The sequence below is a fragment of the Merops nubicus genome, unplaced genomic scaffold (genome assembly GCF_000691845.1).
Source record: "Merops nubicus isolate BGI_N331 unplaced genomic scaffold, ASM69184v1 scaffold1009, whole genome shotgun sequence".
In the NCBI taxonomy this organism is placed as follows: Eukaryota; Metazoa; Chordata; class Aves; order Coraciiformes; family Meropidae; genus Merops; species Merops nubicus.
In genome coordinates, this window is record NW_008628803.1 from 58,814 (window position 1) to 77,533 (window position 18,720).

The 18,720-nt window shown below is 51.0% G+C and overlaps 1 protein-coding gene across 1 annotated transcript in view; it reads right to left on the reverse strand.

The window, feature by feature from the left end:
• The window catches only part of KCNQ2 (potassium voltage-gated channel, KQT-like subfamily, member 2), a gene marked incomplete at its 5' end in the record, with an annotated part of 43,134 nt that overhangs the window by 20,667 nt on the left and 3,747 nt on the right, over positions 1-18,720 (reverse strand). The window contains 6 exon segments of the mRNA XM_008946752.1: positions 3,905-3,934; positions 6,045-6,113; positions 10,357-10,386; positions 13,506-13,600; positions 14,967-15,062; positions 15,714-15,824. Of these exon segments, the coding sequence (XP_008945000.1) occupies positions 3,905-3,934; positions 6,045-6,113; positions 10,357-10,386; positions 13,506-13,600; positions 14,967-15,062; positions 15,714-15,824 (431 nt within the window).

Genomic DNA, 18,720 nt, shown 5'->3' on the forward strand with positions numbered 1-18,720 from the left:
TTGGGATTGCCATTGGTTTCCACGGGTAGTAGCAGTCGGTGACACCTCAGACACCCCAGGCTGGATGAGCAGGGGCCCACTGAGTCAACCAAAGGCCTCCTCCAGTGCGTACAGCAGCCTTGATCACCCCCCTGAGCAGAGATCTTGCTGTTGTGCGTAGCTCAGACAGACACATACATACATGGAGATATAGATATACGCACAGATATACACACACGTCACAAGGTGGCCCAGTCCAGCATCCAATCAATAGAACAGCCAAGGTCTTGCCAAATTCATCAGGGCCGAGGACAAACCAGAGCTGAGGACAACCTTCCAAAGAGGTTCCTCTAAAGCCCTACGGGACTAAACTCATGCTGGACAAAGTAATCTGAGTTTTAGCTCCCCAGTTCCCCCGAATCCTTCTGTTTCTTTTTCTCTGATGCGAATGATCGTGATCATGTGGTTCATTCATTTTTAGCTTTTCACCCAATCATCTTTTGGAAAACACAAAAGGAAGAAACATGGTCCTAGATGCCTTCAGATGTTCATCAAACCATCTGGCAAAGAGCATCCAAAGCACACGTTTCACCCAGGAGCCCCCCATAGTCCTGGCTAACCATACGTTTGTCTTTTTTGACATTACAATCAGAAGACAAAATAAACAGAGACAAGATGCCACAGCAAATTTCCAGCCTGATTACCATGTGAGTAATCAAACCCTGCTGGCTTTCTGCAGCAGAAGGGGTGAGAGAAGCCCCACCACGCAGCAGCCCTCCTTCCCTGGGGTTATGAGGCATGGAGGTCTCACGTTTGGAGCCTTCACGAGAGCAGCGTGGTCTCAGAGGTGTGATGGGCACTCCCTGCTCCAGCAGCCAGCCCGGGGAAGGGCAGGGGACCCCTTCACCCGGCCGAGGTGGTGACATAGCACCCAAAGCCACGGGCAACAGAGGAGGCTCTGTAAGCAGTTATTTTAAAAAGGGAGGAAAATAAAAAAAGGGAGAAGAGGGACATGGGATGCAGAAAGAGGCCGGCATCTCTTCTGCTCATCACAGCCTGGGCAGGGCAGCTCCTGTGCCCCCCGAGCAGGTCAGCAGGCAGCTCTCCCAGCGCACAGATGGATGCAGAGAAGCTCATGGTGGGCAACAGAACAGAAATGGTCGAGAAAGGACATAACCTGTCTCTCAGATCAGCTGTCCAAACCAAAAAGCCACCAAAGTAACTCCAGATGACCTCAAGCCTCTGTCTCACTGACCCCATGGTCACATCCTCACAGCCCGGGCAGGAATCAGCTCGGCTACATCAGAGCCAGAGGGGCAAGAGCCCCAAAACTGCCCCGTGCCCTGGCAGGGTGGTGGGATGCTCCCCGACCCTGGCATCACTTTCCTTGCACAGCACATTGCACGAGCTGTGCCAGCACCTCTGCTTTAACTTCAAATATATTATGATGTGAAAAAAGCTAATTCTGTTAATTCTGTGACAGAATTCTGCTAATTCTAGAAGGATTTTGTGGTGTATTGGTTGTGGAAAGAGGGATAGAGGATATCAGCCACTCCCTGCACACCTACAACGGGAGGAAGATCCAGCTACCTCCAGATGAGAGGCTGTCTGCTTCCTTCCAGGGATGGAAATGGAAAGTGGAGCATCCTTCACCAACTGAAGCAGTAGAATTGAGGTGCTGGGATCTGCTCTGAGAGATGATTCGTGCTGAGGAGCTTCCCAAGTGCAACAGCCATCAGTGACAGACCATGGCTGGATGATTAACTGCTGGGTGGGCTGGGAAGCAGGACAAGGTTTCTTTTCTAAGGGCAGGATGACACACCGAGCATCATAGTTGGCAATGAAAGTGGGTGGGAGATTTGGGATGTGAATGTAAAAGATCCAGAAGGTTTTGTTCAGGAAAATAGGTGATATGGAGGCCCCTGAATACAGGGACTAGGTGTGAAATTCCTTCCTGAGGTCTGAAGCATTGTTTTGGTCCAATTTAAGACCTTCAAGTCCATCCATTAACCCAGCACTGCCAGGTCAGGGTGGAAAAGGGCAGCAGGAGCAGGTAGAATCATGTGGACCTAACAAAACCCAGAAGGAAAGAGCTTTGGTTCTGCCACAGCAGCTGAACTGAACAACATGGAAAGGACTCTCATGTCCCATAGCTGGCAGCTGCAGAGCCTCAGCCTATGGGTCTGGTTCACAACAGGGGGCAGAGAAACTCTCAGTGCCACAGGAGACAGACACACTACAGGGGCAGGAAAGCAGCACTTGGTGAAGGGGCTATATTTAGTAAAAAATGCCCTGCAAAAGGGCAGGGAAAGGCTATAATTAATTCTTTCTGTGCCATAGGATTAAGAAAGCAACGTAGAAAATGAATAGGAAAAAAAACCCCTGTAACCTCTGTGATTAAATATAGCCAACCTAGGGTTTGGAAGTGGTGCAAATGAACCCTGCAAGAGAGGGCTGAGAGTCAAAACTAAGAAATAAGACTAGTGCCTGGGATGCTGGGACCCTACGAGAGACCCTCAGTCCTCAGAGTGCCCCAGCTCTGGAGCTGATCTGGTGGAAGGGAGATTTCACCTCACTGCACAGCCTGTGAGAAAGGTGGATGTTCCCTTTGATGCCTCCTCTGATCTTCCTGATGCCACAGGCCAAGGTTTCAACCTTGGTCTGCTCCCAGAGAGCCCTTCCTACGTGGTGCTCCCTGCTTTCCAGAGCTGGGTTGGAGGCTGCCTTCACTCACTGAGCAGGATGAGACCCCACGGAGGGAAAAAAAATGATCTGGAGAGTTGAAACATGATCTTGGAGCTTTGAATCGTTTGGCAGGAAAGGGGATGGAGCATCTACAGAGGTTCTGCTTGCAGAGAAAAGCTCAGATGAAAGACAGAGTGGGGGGAAGGAAAGAAGGATGGAATTTTCCTTCTATTAGTCAGCACCTTATCTACCCAGATATCTTTGGTTGGATTTTATGCCAGGAGAGAAAAAAAAAACCAACTACAAACCAAAACAGTTTCTGGCCTCTCCTAGGAACAGCAGAAAGTTACATCTGCAAAATGCCAGGTTTCAGTTAGACTTCTGAAAAACATGTTCAGTGTTTACCATATTCAGGCTGTAAGCTACGTTTTGAGCTATGAGATGGAAGACCTGAAAGCCAAGCAGATCTTCACAGATGATCAGTTCCGTGTCTCAACCCCAGGAGAAAACAGAGAAAAATAAATAAATATGGGATTCAGTCCCAGAATTACTTCTTAAAAGAACTAGGAAAACATAGGACAAAAAAAAAAAAAAAAACAAAATTAAATCCTTCTAAGGGAATGAAAAGTATCCTGACAGTGTCCCAGGTCCCAGCCCTGCTGCTTTCCCTGGGGATGTGGCCAGAGGAGCCCTCCCATAGGTGAGCTCTGGCTGCTTTGGAAGGTGCTGGGGCCTCTGGGAGGGGAGGGAGGATGGAGCAGGGACCCTGCTTCATCCCAAGGGGTGCAGAAAGGGTGCCAGAGCCCAAACCCACAGCGAGAGCAGCCCAGGTGAGTGTTCCCACCTCACCTCCTCGGGTGATGGAGCTCTGGGCAAAGCATCACCCCCCCCGCTGGCACCCTTGGAGCCCGGGGGATTCTCTTGCAGCTACGACTCCAGCAACAAAAGGCAAACCAAAAAAGCAGCATAAACCCAAGCCCTGCCATCACCCCTGGGTGTCTGCCAGCCCTTCCCCTCCCTCTAACCCCCCAACCTCGCTATCCTCACAGCTACAGCCCGAGGCAGACTGGAAGGGAGGTAGGATTTAAGGTCCAGCACAGACGGAGATACGTTGGACTGGCACAGCACAGAGAAAGCAGGTCAGCACCCAGGATGCCTCCCTCGATGGGATCACGACATGGTAGACACACAGAGCTCTAGAGGGGATGCATGGGGATGGCGTGGTGGCAGCGATACAGACCTTGGCGATGGTTCAGGCTGCTGCTCTTTCCTTGAAACAGAAGCAATAGTACATTAGCATGAGGTCAGGTGGCAAAAGACATTGCTGCTTCACTGTTAAAAACATCACAAAAGGACAATACCAAACAATACGACTAAGTGGAAGTTGTGGACAGAAGAAAGGGAAAAGAGCACTTAGTTCCTGGAGGTTCTGGCCCGGACAGAAGATCACTGGAGACTCACACAACCTCAGAGAAGACACATACAACGCACAGGGTTGAAGAGTTTGTCCCATCCCCTCGTTGTGCCGACGCACGACTGAGACACCCCAGGGTCGTGTGATTGGGGTGAGCACAGGAGGACCTCTGTGGGCTCAGGGGATGGCTCCCTTCCTGTGGAAATGCACCATCTCGAGATGGTTCTGCATGCAAGGAAGGGTTTGAACATCTCCTGTGACCATTGGGGCGTTTGCTTTTCCTTCCTGGGCGTTGGGACAGAGCTCATGTCAGATCTCTTGATCTTCACACCACAGTGCTAACGGGGTGCTGGGAGGGGGCACTGGTGGGAAGGAATGTGGACCCCCCACCCTGACACCTAGGTGGGCTTTCTGCCTCCAAGGCCTTTGGCAGGCACTTTGCCAAAGCAGTTGGGGCCAACGTGACACGGAGGGATGGGATGCCACAATTTTTTGTAGGTGGTTGATCTTCACGCCACAGTGCTGACGGGGTGCTGGGAGGGGGCTCTGGTGGGAAGGAATGTGGACCCCCACCCTGACACCCAGGTGGGGATTCTGCCTCCAAGGCCTTTGGCAGGCACTTTGCCAAAGCAGTTGGGGCAAAGGTGACACGGAGGGATGGGATGCCACAATTTTTTGTAGGTGGTTTCCAACTGAGATCCAAAACCACTGGATTGCCTCGAAAAACCACCGAGATTGAGGACAAGGTGAACCCAACACCTGCAGAAGGGGAGGCATAGCACTGCAAGCCAAGCTCAGGCCACGCTGGAAGAACCCTCTCAACCTTCACTGGCCAGGCATCTTGGTGGCATTTCCCTCCAGCAAGGAGCAAAACCTGCTCTGCCTTCAACCCCTCACTTCTCCTCCTTGGGCAAGGAGATTTAACCCGGGGCCCTGGGACAGCCTCACCCCTGTAGTCCCAGCAGAGAGGAAGCAGGCTGCACTTCTCAGCAGGTTAGGGTCTGCCTCCCCTGGCACCAGTCTAAGGGACTGCCTGGACGGGGAGAAGACCTGGGCAGGAGGAGCTTGACTGCCCCTGAGCGTGATGCTGTAACCAGCCCTGGTCCTGCCTCCACCCAGCCGTGACCCCTGAGATGCTGAGATCTGCACACACCCCCAGCCCTCTCCCCTGGGCTGAAGGCAGCAGCCTGGAGAGACAAAAATAAATCCCCCTCCATCCTCTGCTCCTTGCTCAGACAGGCTCAGAAGCCCAACCTCAGTCATTAGCTCAAATACATTCCAAAGCTGGCAGCCCGAGCCCTGGTCTAGAGATGCTGAGACACAGCCCAGGGCAGGTCCCACCACGCACCTCCCAAGCTGGCCTCGATGCCCACCAGCATCTCCCATCCCTCCCAGGGTCTGCACACTCCCCAGTCACCAAGCAGGGCAGCCTCATCTGCTTGAACCCCCGCCCCCCCCAAGAATTACCCCTCCCGAGCACAGGTTTGAGCTGCAGGACTCCTGCCCTCCTGGGGTAACCACATCTACCTCACCACAGGAAAGTCAGCAAAAACTTCTCACCACTGCCACCTTGCCTGCTCTTGGGGGAGGTGAGGGAAGGCTGGAGGGAGCAGAGGATGAACGAACACATCCTGAGCCTGGGTCTTTTCTGAGGGTGGTGAAGAACAGAAAGGTCAGAGGAGAATTAGGAACACCACCTCGAGCAGACCCTTTGAAAAGAGGACTCTGTGTTCTCAGCCAAGCACTTTGACATGACTCCAGAGCCACGTTAAGCTGAAGAAACTCCTGTAGAGGAGAGGGATGGGGAGGGGGTGCCTGAATCGTGGGGGACTAGCTGCCAAAACCTCTCACATCTTCCAGGCTGTCCATATGCAAAAGGCAGGAAGGAAATAAAAAACCAAAAATTAAAAAAAAAAAAGCAAAGGTTGCAAGGTGCTTTCCAAGCTCACTTCACTCTGCTGCTAACCTGAATGTCAGTCCTGATTTGCTCTTCAGGTTCCTCAGAAGCTCCAGCTGGTTCAGAGGAGGGATGAGTCTAGAAGGAGAAAATAAAGACAATTAATATCCTGGCAGAGCTGATTTCAGAACCTCCAGTCCTGGAAACTTCCCCCAGTGCCCCAATCCCTTCAACCAGAACCAGCTTTATGCCACCAGCTGCAAGGAGGGGATGGCTTGGGAAGGATGGAGAAGACTTTGGTTCCAACAGCATCCTAAGGCAGAGCAGGGGAGAAAAGAGAGGGGGTGACGGCAAGAGAGAGAGAGAAACTTGTCTGCACCATCAGATTGTGACCCTCCCAAAGACCAAGCAGCTGCCAGGGCTTCTGAGCAGCACGGCAGGGTTTGAGCAGAGGACCTGTTCCACCACCCATGGTCTAGCAGTTGGCATTGCTTCGTTTGGAGATCAGCACTTCGGTTGGGGATCAAGTGAAGAGAAGCTCCAGTTTTGGAAGCAAATGGAAAAACTCACCCCTGCTGCTCTTGGGAGTGTGAGGAGGCATGGGAAGGGGCAACAAAAACAGAGACCCAAGGTTGGGAGCATCCCAGGAGAAACAGCAGTGTGCTCCAGGGTCAAGTTCCACCAGTTCCCTGCTGTCCATGTCAGGATTTTCCACAAAATGAGGCAAAGCCACGTGGCTGCCTGCTTGGAACCATGGGTTTCCTTCCTTCCTCAGGAAGAAAAAGAGCCTGACCATGGGAATTCTGGTTAATAATTGAGAAAAAACCCAACCAATGAACAAACACCTTGTTGCCTGTTCTGTCTTTGTGTTAAAAGTCACTGAATTAGCCCCCACGTCCACTTCTGGTTTCTTCCTCAGACCCCATGAGATCTGAGGCTTGCTCCATAAATATTTCATGTGGATATTCAGAGTCAGGTCTTCAGCCAAGAGAGATGAGAGCTGGAGGTGTCGGGGGGAGGATGGAGAACCCTGCACAGGGTTGGGAAGAGCAGCATCTACTTAAGAGCTCGCTTGGGGACTCTGCATTCAGGGTCAAGGCCAACAAGGCTCATCCCATGGCTTGCTGCAAACTCCTTTCTGGGCCACCAGCGTGCCCTTGTCAAGCTGTCCAAGTGCCACATGCCCCCACAGGGCCCCGAGGTGCCAAGTCAGCAGAGCAGCCACCTCCAGTCACGCCTGTGACAGGCGAGGGGGAGGAGGCATCACTGCAGGGATGAAGGGGAGGCCAAGGAACTGCTGGTGTGCTGGAAACAGGCTGCCTGAAGCTGCCTGTGTCCATGTGGTTGGGGCCACAGCCCCAGGGCAGCGTGTACGTGTCGCTTGGCAGGCAAAGGACCTGCTCAAACTGCTCCAAAACTGCAGCTTAGGGCTGGAAGGAAAGGGGTGCAAGCATTGGCAGAGTAACAGACTGGTCTTGGCTGAGGTCCTGTAGGAAATGGGGCTGTAAAATAAAGGTAGAGATATTCAGATCTATTTTTCAGCCATTATGAGACTAATTATTCCAGTTTTACTGAAAAAAAAAAGCCCAACTGGAAAAGCCTCTCCTCTGCATGCACAAAGCTCCTCCTCAAAACCCCCATCGTTCAGCCGAGCAGATTTGGTGTTCAAAGACTGAGGCAACTGGAAAATTTTCCCAATCTTAAGGATGGAGAAAAGAATAAAAATAGGCCAGAAAATTTTGGCTCAGCTCCCCAGGCCAGCTCCGTTCATTTCTATCCAGAGAAGAGCACATCCTGATCTGATGACTTGAAGATTCTCTTCACTCAAGACGCCAGGAAGCAACTGACCTTGGTGCAGAGGAGTGCTGGGCTGTCACCTCCCTTCAAACCCACCACTGGCTTTGCAGATTCACTCCAAGATGGGAGGATGGTGTTGAATAAAAATCGAGCACCAAGGGTACTCAGCGGTTAAGGAAGGGTGCAGAGCTGCTCTCGGGTGAGTTAGCTCCTCAGGGAGGTCCATACCCAGCAGAACACAGGCCAACAGCCCCATTTTCTTCAGCAGGGATGATGAACCCATGGCTCCCACCACGGCAAGTCTCAGAGCTCCTTAGCTCATGAGATTGAAGGGTCCAGGACCCCAAAGGCAGCTCCATCCTCTGCATAACACAAGGTCTACACTGTGCTGAAGGTGGCAATCCCTTGGGCCACCCCAGATGCTTCCATGTAGAGGTAAAAACACACAAGCAAAGACAGAAATTCAGGTTTTGTGGCAGGTGGATGGGCCTGGCACACACGTGGTGGAAACCCCCAATGTTTTGCTCAAACAATAATTACTAGAAGAAGCTCTAAACTCATCCACAAACTGGCCCAAAAAATTCAATCTGAGTTGAACGCCCAACCTAACGTGGCCTTACAAGAGCAGCCTGGGGAACAGCTACCACGTTGCACTACCTCAGCAGAGCTGCAAGGAGAAGGCAGAGCTCTGCACTGCTCTGAAACCCTGCCCTGGTGTGTGCCCAGGGGACAGGAGACCTCCCAAGATGTGGAGGGAGGACCTCAGGCAAGGGCATCTCATGTTTTCTCTCTCTCCTCCTGGTCCGTGTGTCACTTGTTAGCAAGGCAAGCAGAGGTTGGTTAAAGGGGGGCTAGGTGAGGAGGTCTGCACACCACAGGAACACACACAGCTCATGCCACCCATCACAGCAACACTTTGGAGCCATCAGCTGCTGCAGGAGACTCAACGGTACCTACGGCTGATCCCACCACACCAGTTCCAGGTGCCAGCTCCCACATCCAAAGGGAAGGCAAATCCACTGCTCCATGGTAGCACAGATAACATTCAAGCATCTGAGGACATTAGGGATCTCATGCCTCCAGCCAGGACAGCATCAGAACCACACAACACGAGGAGGGCAGCAGCACAGGACACAAACCCCCCCCCAACACCATCACACACTCACACACAACGATGATTTTTTTCCAACAGCCCCAGTATGAACCATTAGGAAGAGGGTGATAAGGAGATGGAGGCTGGAATGGGGTGGGGCTTTAAATGAGCTTCCATGCTGTGTTGGATTTCCTACGAGGAGCCAGTTTTTCCCCTAACCATGACTTTACATCTCCAGCTGAAGCTCTTTTTCTTAACTGAGAACATTTATGAAACTTAGAATTTTTTTATAAGAAATGTGATGGAAGTGGCACATCATTATTCCACTCCCAGCAGCAGAGAAATGTCTGGTTCTCCAAACAGGCTGTTGCTCAGCACAACAGGAAAATCCATTCCTGATATTATCCTTGCAATTCATTGATGCTGTAAATTAGCCACACAGAGTGGCAAGTGTGATTTACTAAGGCTAGAGAACTTGCATCTGTGAAAAGCAAAACCAGGTTTGGAAACCAGGCACTCAATCACATCAGGTCTACCAGCATGAATGCATCTAGTGAGGATTTAGACTGCTCTAAGAACAGCTTGGCCCCTAGTTATTTCTCATCTTAAAATACTGACTTGACTACACCTTCAGACACCCACCTCATATAAAATATGCCTGTGTTTGAAAATCTCCTCTTTTCTCCAGAACCTGAGATCATTTATTGCAAATCTTACACAGCCATAGACAGGTCTTGGCATTTGGGTTGATCCCAAAAGTTTAAAGTCAAGGGTAAGACTGAATAACTGAGGCTGAAGAACTGCTTGGCTCTGGGTTAGTCTTGAAAGGATAAACTGGAAAAGTCCTGCTCAGATGGGACATGTTTTTTTAGGAAAGCCCCAGACTGGATTACTCAAAGCAATGAATGATCATCTCAGTTTAGCATTCCAGAGCTCTCTCCTCCAGGTGTTGCCTTCAAAAGCAGGCACAGCCACTGCTGTGACTTTATCCTGACACATCCCATGGTGCCACCACATCAGGAAACTCACCCAACCCAGCGTTACCTGGTGGGCAAAGCTCCTGCAGCAGATGGCACCATGAAGGATGGGAGAAGAGGGCTGGAGAAAGGGCAGGGGAGGTATGAACAGGGAAGTTTTCTTGTTCAGCGTTGTATGAGTTGGAGGAGGTTGGCAAGACCATCAAGAAACCATCCTTCAGAAGCAAGCCTGTCAAGCACTCTCACATCCTCCTTCCTCCAATTGTCATTTTGGCAGTTTCCCAACACTCATGTGTACCAATAGCCAAAACACACATGGGGGTGCATGTGCTGTCTGCAGGCAGCGGGGTGGGGAGGATGCTTTGGGCTTTCACTCATTCCCTTGAAAAAAAACCTGATCTTCAGAGGGTTTTTTTGTTTGTTTGTTTTAATTAAAGGCTTTGCACGTTCAAGTCCCAAATGAAGAACAAGGAGTGACAGGACAGACAGTTTCAGAGTCACATGCACTTCCTACCTGGAGGCACCGTACGTTTGCGTTTGCGTGCTTTTCAAGGGTTTGCACCAAAGAAAACCAAAGGGACAAGAGAAAATGAAACAAACAGGGGGGAAAGGTGGGGTGGAGGAGAGGGGGAAAGAAACAGAATAAAGAAAATTAGCGTAGGAACCAAGTGTGGCCCTGGGAGCAGATGCACTGTGACCAAGCTGGGGACGGGCACCTGGCACCTTGCTCCGAAAGCAAACGGGCACCACAGAGTGGGGAAAATGTGGGAGCCTCTGGGAGAACTTCCACGAGCTGCCCTCAGCCCCACCAGCCAGGGACTCCTCGGGCTGGGCTGATGGACCCGTGGGTTCTTTTTTCTAGTGAAGACCAAAATATGAGCGTTTTCTGAGGCTTTGATCTCAACTACCTTTCCTTCTGCAAATCCAGTGGCTGATGCATACCAGGTTATGAAGTTTGGGCCAGCCAAGCTATGCATGCATGACAAGCCCCAACTTCACCTGCACATACAGAAGCCTTGAGCAGATTTCAGATTTGGTTCCACCATGTTTTGAATTTAAAGCTGAAATTTGAGGTTCTCTCCGAGGCCACCACATTTTCCCCAACCAAGTGAGACTAGGAGCTCTACTGCAGCAATTTGAGTGATGTTCTGGAGAGCCACGAGCTCCTCCAAGACATGGGTACCAGAGTTCTCATACCAAGCAGCCAGTCTTTCCAGGGATGCCTTGGGAAGACAAGTAAGCTCAAGTCACCAAGGTTCCTCCTCTCAGGAGTAAGCAGCCCAACGTTGAGCAGAAAAGGTGCTAAGGGAGCAGTGACTGCAGCTCACCCCCAGGCACCCAGGAGGGAGATGGAGATATTGTGTTCCTCCAACCCACTTCCTAACCACGCTGTGTGGTGCAGCCACGGGCCAGTGGCCATCACCTCAACGTGGCACTGGGCTTGGCGTGCTGCTGAGGCTGCACCAGCACAGGGCTGCCAGCCCCTGCCAGCTGGCTTAGTGAAGTGGGTAGAGATGGGCAGTGGGAGTGATGGAAGCTCCAGCCAGAACATACAGTCACCCCCTTTCTTTAAATCCTTTTTTTTTTTTCTCCAATTAATTGATTCAACTGCATCCAAAATATCTTCCAAAGAGGTTCACTGATGTCTTGGTAAAAAAATACCCAATTTGACTAACAGCTAAATCCATCAGTGTGTCCATAGCTCACTCTCCCAAGTGATGTTTGTTCACCTGCACAGACAGGAGCTGAGATTTAAGGCTGGAGAGCATCAAAACCTTCACCCAGCAAAGCCCACCAGCAAATATGCTACAACCCAGCTACAACTTTGCCCTGGTTTTTCCTTCAAGGCACCTAGGGTCTTCACCAGGCTACAATTTTTGCTCTTTCTCTACCCCAAAGTTTTTATTTAGCCTGTTCTGGAGTTCTTTAGCTTAGTTTTCTTTCTGTGTATTAGCTCTGTGGGAAATAGAGGCTTTAACAAGGGGATTAAGCAGCAGGTAATTACCCCAGCCTGTCCTCATGCAAAAGGGTGTCACTGTATGTCTGGCTGCGTGGTGAGGTCACTCTTTAGAAGAGCAGTAAAACCTGGCCAAGTCCACTGAAATCAGCCCTCGGGCTCTCTGCATTTTGCAGCAGGCTTTGGACCAGGCTCCAGCTCTCACCCTCTCCAGTAGCTGAGCTCAGCAAACACACAGCGAGAAGGTCAAATACTGGGAGGGGGAGTTTTGATGGGAGGGTGGGTTTAATGCTATTGGAAAACAGGCTTGTTTTGTTTTGTTGGGTTTTTGGCCTTTTTCTCTAGGCAAAGTTTTGAAGTCGGTTCATAAATCTCTAGGGGAAAAAAAAAAAATCAACCCATCAGACACACACTGGGAATGAATCTAATGAAAGCTTACTGACCATGACAACGTGACTTCCAACAGGTTTTTAAGAGGGTTTAACAGGCTGGCTGCTGCGTTTCAAGTACAGGCTAATGCTTACCCTAGGAGATAGATCCAGACTGTCTGCCCGAGGGCTCAAAGGCACCAGCAACACGGGAAAACACAAAGGACTCCGCACCCGCCACGGCACAACACGGTGCAGGACCACAACAGGGAGCCCCATCACCCCAAACTGAACCCCATGGAGCTTTGGGGATAGCTAATGAACACGTCCAACACCTCTAGGAACCCAGAGAGATCTGGCTGGCCCCCAACACCACCCCAGAAAGGGATGCACAGCCCTGCAGTGCGGCGTGGGGTGGAGAATCAACAGCAAGGTTTTGCATTTCAGCTGCTGGAGAAGCCTCCACCCTCAATGCCACCAGCCCCAAGAGGGACACGGGGGATGTGGTGCTTCCTCTTGTCCTGGAGGGAGGGGACTCTTCATCTCCATGAAGCTCCAGATCCCAAGAAGCTGTGGATTCCCACAGCACTGCTCTAACCTGTATCATTTTGGCTGAAGGAGCTGCCTGGGTGTGAGGAGTTTCCTCTCCTTAGAGCAAGCCAGATGGATGCTGCTAACATACAGCAGTGTCACCCATCACAGCTCCACTGTCCTACTCGTGTCAACAGATCGTGATGGATCAATGACATGCAGGAGGGTGGGAAAACACTCACTGAATCCAAATTTGGGTTATCTCCCTCTTAAAACAGGGGAAAAATCATCCACGGAAAGGAAAGGGGGACACAGGGCAAGAAGTTTGGGTCAGAAGTTTGCTGGAAGGCAGAAGGATCATTAGAGACCAGTTGGAGCAAGGAGAAGAGCCCAGGCAAGGGCATGAGGTGGGTGATGTTTACCTACAATCCAGGGCAGCTTGGAAGGGAGGTCTTCACACCCGGGCACGGCAACTGTCACAACACAACGTAACTACCAGCAGACGTGGAGAAATAAAGGGAAAAAGGAGAGCACGGACACACATGGACACGAAAAAGAAACAACAACAAGGAAATTAAATCAAGTCAAACAGAAACCAACCAAAAAAAAAAAAAATCACAAAAAATACAAGGCAAAACAACTCAAAAAAAAAAAAAAAGCAGATACCAGCTCTTAAGAGCTCTTCAAATCAACTTCAACTTAAAAAAAAAAGGAAATAAATAAGCAAAACTATGTATCCAAATAACAGAAATAAACATGGAGAGGGTGGCATCATGAGAAGGCAGCAGGAGGTGGAGGAGGAGGTACCTGTACATGGGGACGGTGACGGTGCGCTCGTAGTACTGCCAGGTGGAGTGAAGGTCCGTCCGGGACAGGTTGGTGGCATAAAACCTCCAAGCTGCCTGTGGAGGAATCACAGAAGGGTTCAGGTTGGAAGGGAGCCTGGAGAGCATTTCATCCAACCTCCAGCCATGGGCAGGAACACCTCTCAACAGGTTGCTCAAGGCCTCATCCAGCCTGGGCTTGGATACCTCCAGGTTGGGGCCATCCACAAGCTCTCTGGGCAACCTCGTCTCACCATCCTCATGCTGAAGAACTTCTTCTTAAGATCTAGGTTCAAACCTGTTCTCCTTCAGTTTAGAACCATTTCCCCTTGTCCTGTCACTGAACACTCTTGTGCCAAATCCCTCTCCAGCCTTCCTGTGGGTTCCCTTCAGGTCTTGGAGGCAGTTCTAGAGGTCCCCTCAGAGTCTTCTCTTCTCCAGGCTGAACAGCCCCAGTGCCCTCAGCCTATCCTCAGAGCAGAGATGCTCCAGGCCCTGGATCATCTTTGTGTCCTCCTCTGGACTCGTTCCTAGAGATCTCTGTCCTTTTGATGGTGGGGACATCAGAACTGGATGCACTATTCGAGGTGGGGTCTTCCAAGAGCAGAGTAAAGGGGAAGAATCACCTCTCTTGATCTGGTTGGCCTTCTGGGCTCCATGAGGGCACTGCAGCTCACATTGAGCTTCTCATCCATCAACAGACCCAAGTCCTTCTCCTCAGGGCTGCTCTCAACCAGCTCTGCACCCAGTTTGCAGAGGAGACAGGGTGGGATTGTGAACCCAGGCACACCCAGAACCACCCTCAGTTTTATAACCTCAGCCACCACCCAGTTCTCCCTCTGTTTTCTGGGAGGTGATTTTGACATTCTGCCTTTTCCTTGACATGACAAATTTAGGGGGTTACCATGACCCTGACCATGTGAGCCCAGCTAAAAACACTGTGGGTGCCAGGCACCTGCTGCCAGGGTGAAGTCAGGTCTCAAACGGGTGTTACTGCCCACCAGGGAGTTAAAAAAATTGGAGAGAGAGAAGCAGAGGAACACAAAATTCATCTCAAATCTCCAAGGCAGACACCAAGGCCAACCTTCTGTGCAGACATCTGTTCTTGTGAAGAAAATGCTCCCAAACGTAGTTTTCCAGCAGTATATTCTCTTTTTGGGGAAAAAAAAAATGGTTTGGTGAAAACAAACTGTCCTGAGGCACTTGTCTTGCTGTGCTGGATTTTGTTTCTCTTCTCCCCCAGCTTGCCAACCACACGTGTTATCTTCCCATGGCTGATTTCCTGGCATTTAAACCCAATGAGACCAGTCACCAGCTGCTGTCTCACACCTTACAACACATGGCCCCATTTTTCACCTGCCTGTCTCCTCCCCAGCTTCTAGAAACCCATTAAGCCCCCCAAAATCAGGGTGAGGTAACCTCCAGGCTTCTTGGTGGTGCTCACCTGAATCAGTCCAGCTGCTGGGTTTCGTCTCTTCTCAAAGTGTTTTTGTCGATGCTGCTCTTGAACCTTGAGAGCAAACCCTGAACCCAAGATGCCCTGGGGAAGAGAATAAAAATTTGCAGTTAGTAGGGTGTTAGTTAAGCTTTTTTTTTTTTCCCCCAGCTTTCACTCCAAAGGTTTGTTCTGGGTCATTTTTTGACACAGGAAGAAAGGAGACTCCATCCAAGGGAGCCCTGTGAAGGGGTCAGCAGGTTTTGCTGGTGCTCACTGGAACTTCTGCTTTTCCCAAACTACCTCCAGCCAGCTGATAAAATCCAAATTAACCACAGAGCATTGGAATTTGGGGGAAAAGCAGATCCATGCCAGGCACTGGAACGCACTGCAACAGGGATGAGGGTCATCTGCTGAAGTGGCATCATCACCCCATGAAACAGCTCTTTACAGCAAAAAAAAAAGTGGCTTCACATCAATAAATATTCACGTGGAGCCAAAATTAAAGTCTTCATCCTTTCCATGCTCATAAGCACTGTGTCCAAGCTGGGGATATTTCCCCTCTTCTCCCACTTGGACTTTTGACTCAAGAGCCAGGGAGCAGTCGCAGCCGGGAGGTCTCCGAGGGCATCACACCACTGGATGTGGCTGTTGTGTTGCCACCAGCTCCAAGGGCTGGGGACAAAGTTCAGCAGAGCTCAGCCTCTCTCCCTCCTTCCCTCCCTCCCTCCCCACGATGCTGCAGCCTCCACTCACGGCAGGAAGGGCGAAGAAGGAGACGCCGATGAGGGTGAAGGTGGCCGCCAGCAGCCGCCCGTTCCAGGTCTGGGGGTACTTGTCCCCGTAGCCAATGGTGGTCAGAGTAATCTGCAGGGAGGAGATCACACACAGCCCTTGGTCAGCCAGCCTGGAATCTAAACCAACCCAGCCACAACCCCTGAGACACCAAAGTGGGGCACGGAGGTGCCAACACCACCACGTGTCCTGAGATGGGTGTGTGAAGAGTTGGCCAGGTCAAAGGAGGTTCTCCTCCCCCTCTACTCTGCCCCAGTGAGGCCACAGCTGGAATATTGGGTCCAGTTCTGGGCTCTTCAGGAGAGAGACAAGGAACTACTGGAAAGAGTCCAGCAGAGGCTGTGAAGATGCCGAGGGGCCGGAGGATCTCTGTGGCAGGATAGGCTGAGAGCCCTGGGGCTGCTGAGCTGGAGAAGAGAAGCCTCAGGGGGGATCTGATCAATGCTGAGCAAGGGCTAAAAAGTCGAGCTCAAAAGAATGTGACCAGACTCTTGTCAGTGGTGCCCAGTGACAGGACAAGGAGCAATGGGCACAAACTGGAACCCAGGAGGTTCCACCTGAGCAGGAGGAGAAACTTCTTTGCTGTGAGGGTGGCTGAGCCTGGAGCAGCTGCCCAGAGAGGCTGTGGAGTCTCCTGCTCTGGAGAGATCCCAAACTCTCCTGGCTGTGACCCTGGGCACCCTGCTGTGGGTGAGCTGCTGGAGCAGGAGGGTTGGATGAGAAGATCTCCAGAGGCCCCTTCCAACCCCACCACGCTGGGATCCTGTCACCAAGTCAAGCTACAGCTCGAGCACCCAGAAGGACCCCGGCTGCTTGGGATGGGCACCTCCACGGGAAGCAAGGACACCCTAGCACCCAGGCCAGCCCTGCCACTCTCCCTGCTCGACGTGCTGAGTTTTCACACCAGCCAGGAGCATCATCCTGCCTCTAGCTGGCAGAGAGCTGCCATCTGGTGCAGAGGCTTGGAGCCTCCCCCGGGAGCTGGGGTTGGGCCTTCAGCAGGGGAAGCAAAGCAGCACAGCTCCCCCAAGCTCCCTTTTGGCATCTCCTGAAAGAAAACAGGGCTATTGGCGTGCAGAAGGATGTTTATTCCCAGTCTTCCCAGCAGTGCCTATTAGCTGGTCTCCCTTCTGATTTCACAGCAGCCTCTTAGCCCAACAGGATGAATTATGGCTGCTTCCTACAACCTAATTTTGGGATGTTTTTTTGCTCTCAGTGTTATTGCAATGCACCAAGAGAGTGCTGGCAAGCTGCTGTGTGCTTTTGGGGGAAGGAGCTGAGAGATTTATCAGAGAGAAAGAAACCCTTGAACTCCAAACTGCAGGAAGAGATGCACTTTCCCACCTCAATCCATGGACATCCCTACTGGGAAGTGCTGGGTAACCCCCTAAGGCTTGCAAGAGGATTTGGAGAGCTTGGGATGGGCAGGGCAAGGTGGTCTGATTCAGAACACCTTGGAGACTTCTGCTCAACAGACCTCAACCATCCATAGGAGCCATGGAAAGTTGTCCCCAGCCCATCGCCCCGACAGGCAGAGCTGGGAGCTGACACCGTGTTGATGTGGCTTTTGGAAACCTCTTGCATTCAGCTTCGAATAAAAATCACTTTTACACAAATGGAAGAATGCTCCCAAAGTGCTGTTTAATTGGACCCACTAAAAGCACTATCAATTAGATGCCATTTTGACAAAGTGGTTGGAAGATGCATCTACAGGGCCATCCCTCTCTGACACACAGGAGAGGCAAGGCTCTCTCCACAGGCACTGCAAAGCTGGTTTTATCATTTATAGAGACAGCTATGAGGGGTGGATCCACCACAGTCACATCAAGGGATGAGCTTCTGAATCTGAAATTTGATTTATTTCACCCATCTCTTAACCTCTGCCTGTGCTGGACCCATGAGTCTCCCCAGACTGAGCTCCAATCTGGGCTGTCACTTTTTCCCTCACTGTTTATTTTCTAGTCATGTCAAATCAGGCTTTATTTTTATTTTTCTGTCATAACCAAGGAGCTTGAAAAGCAATTTACTGCTCCTTGCCCTTTGTTGGGACCGAGGAGCTGCTGGATCAGCCGATTCCTCCCCCAGCCTGTTCCTGGGGTTTGATCAGATCTGGGATTTCCATTATGTGCTTTGTAACTGAGGCCAAACCAGCACCCCCGTGTCAGAGCAGCAGAACAATAACTCAAGAAGATTAGAACGTCATTAATTCTCTCTTTGTTAATCAGCTAATCCAATAATTCCCATGCACATGCACGCACAGAGCAGAACTCCAAGTGTTGCCCTTTCCTCCTTTGGCAGCCAAGATGTGAGAGGGGAGTGCTGCCAGCAGCTCGAGTCTCTCTGCTGCTTAGACCCCATTAATTCCATCAAATTCATCCCAGCATGCTTAACGTGATGCCCAAGCACCATCTGAAATAATTAAGGGGGGACAATACTTGTTAGAGTGTTGATCAAAGCACCCCTGAGTGTAGGGGCTTTGTCTGGCTACTCATGAGTGCTCTGAGTCCAGTTTTGGGCACCACAGGATGAGGAGGACATGGAGGGGTTGGAGCAGGTCCAGATAAGGGCAATGAGGCTGGTGAGAAGGCTGGAAAACATCCCTTAGGAAGCCCAGCTGAGGGATCTGGGGTTGGTTACTCTAAAGAGGAGGAGAGGAGATCTTATAGCTCTCTACAACTACCTAAAAGGAGGTTAGAGTGAGGCTGATGTTGGTCTCTTCTCCCAAATTACTAAAGATAGGACAAGAAGAAATGGCCTCAAGTTGTGCCTTCAGTTGGATATTAGGAAGAATTTCTTCCCTGAGAGAGTGGTGAGACACTGGAATGGGCTGCCCAAGGAAGTGGTGGAGTCACCACCCCTGGAGGGGTCCAAAAAACGAGTAGATGCAGCACTTGAGGCTCTGGTCTAGTGGTCATGGGGAGGCTGGGATGAAGGTCGGACTTGGTGATCCTAGAGGCCCTTTCCAACC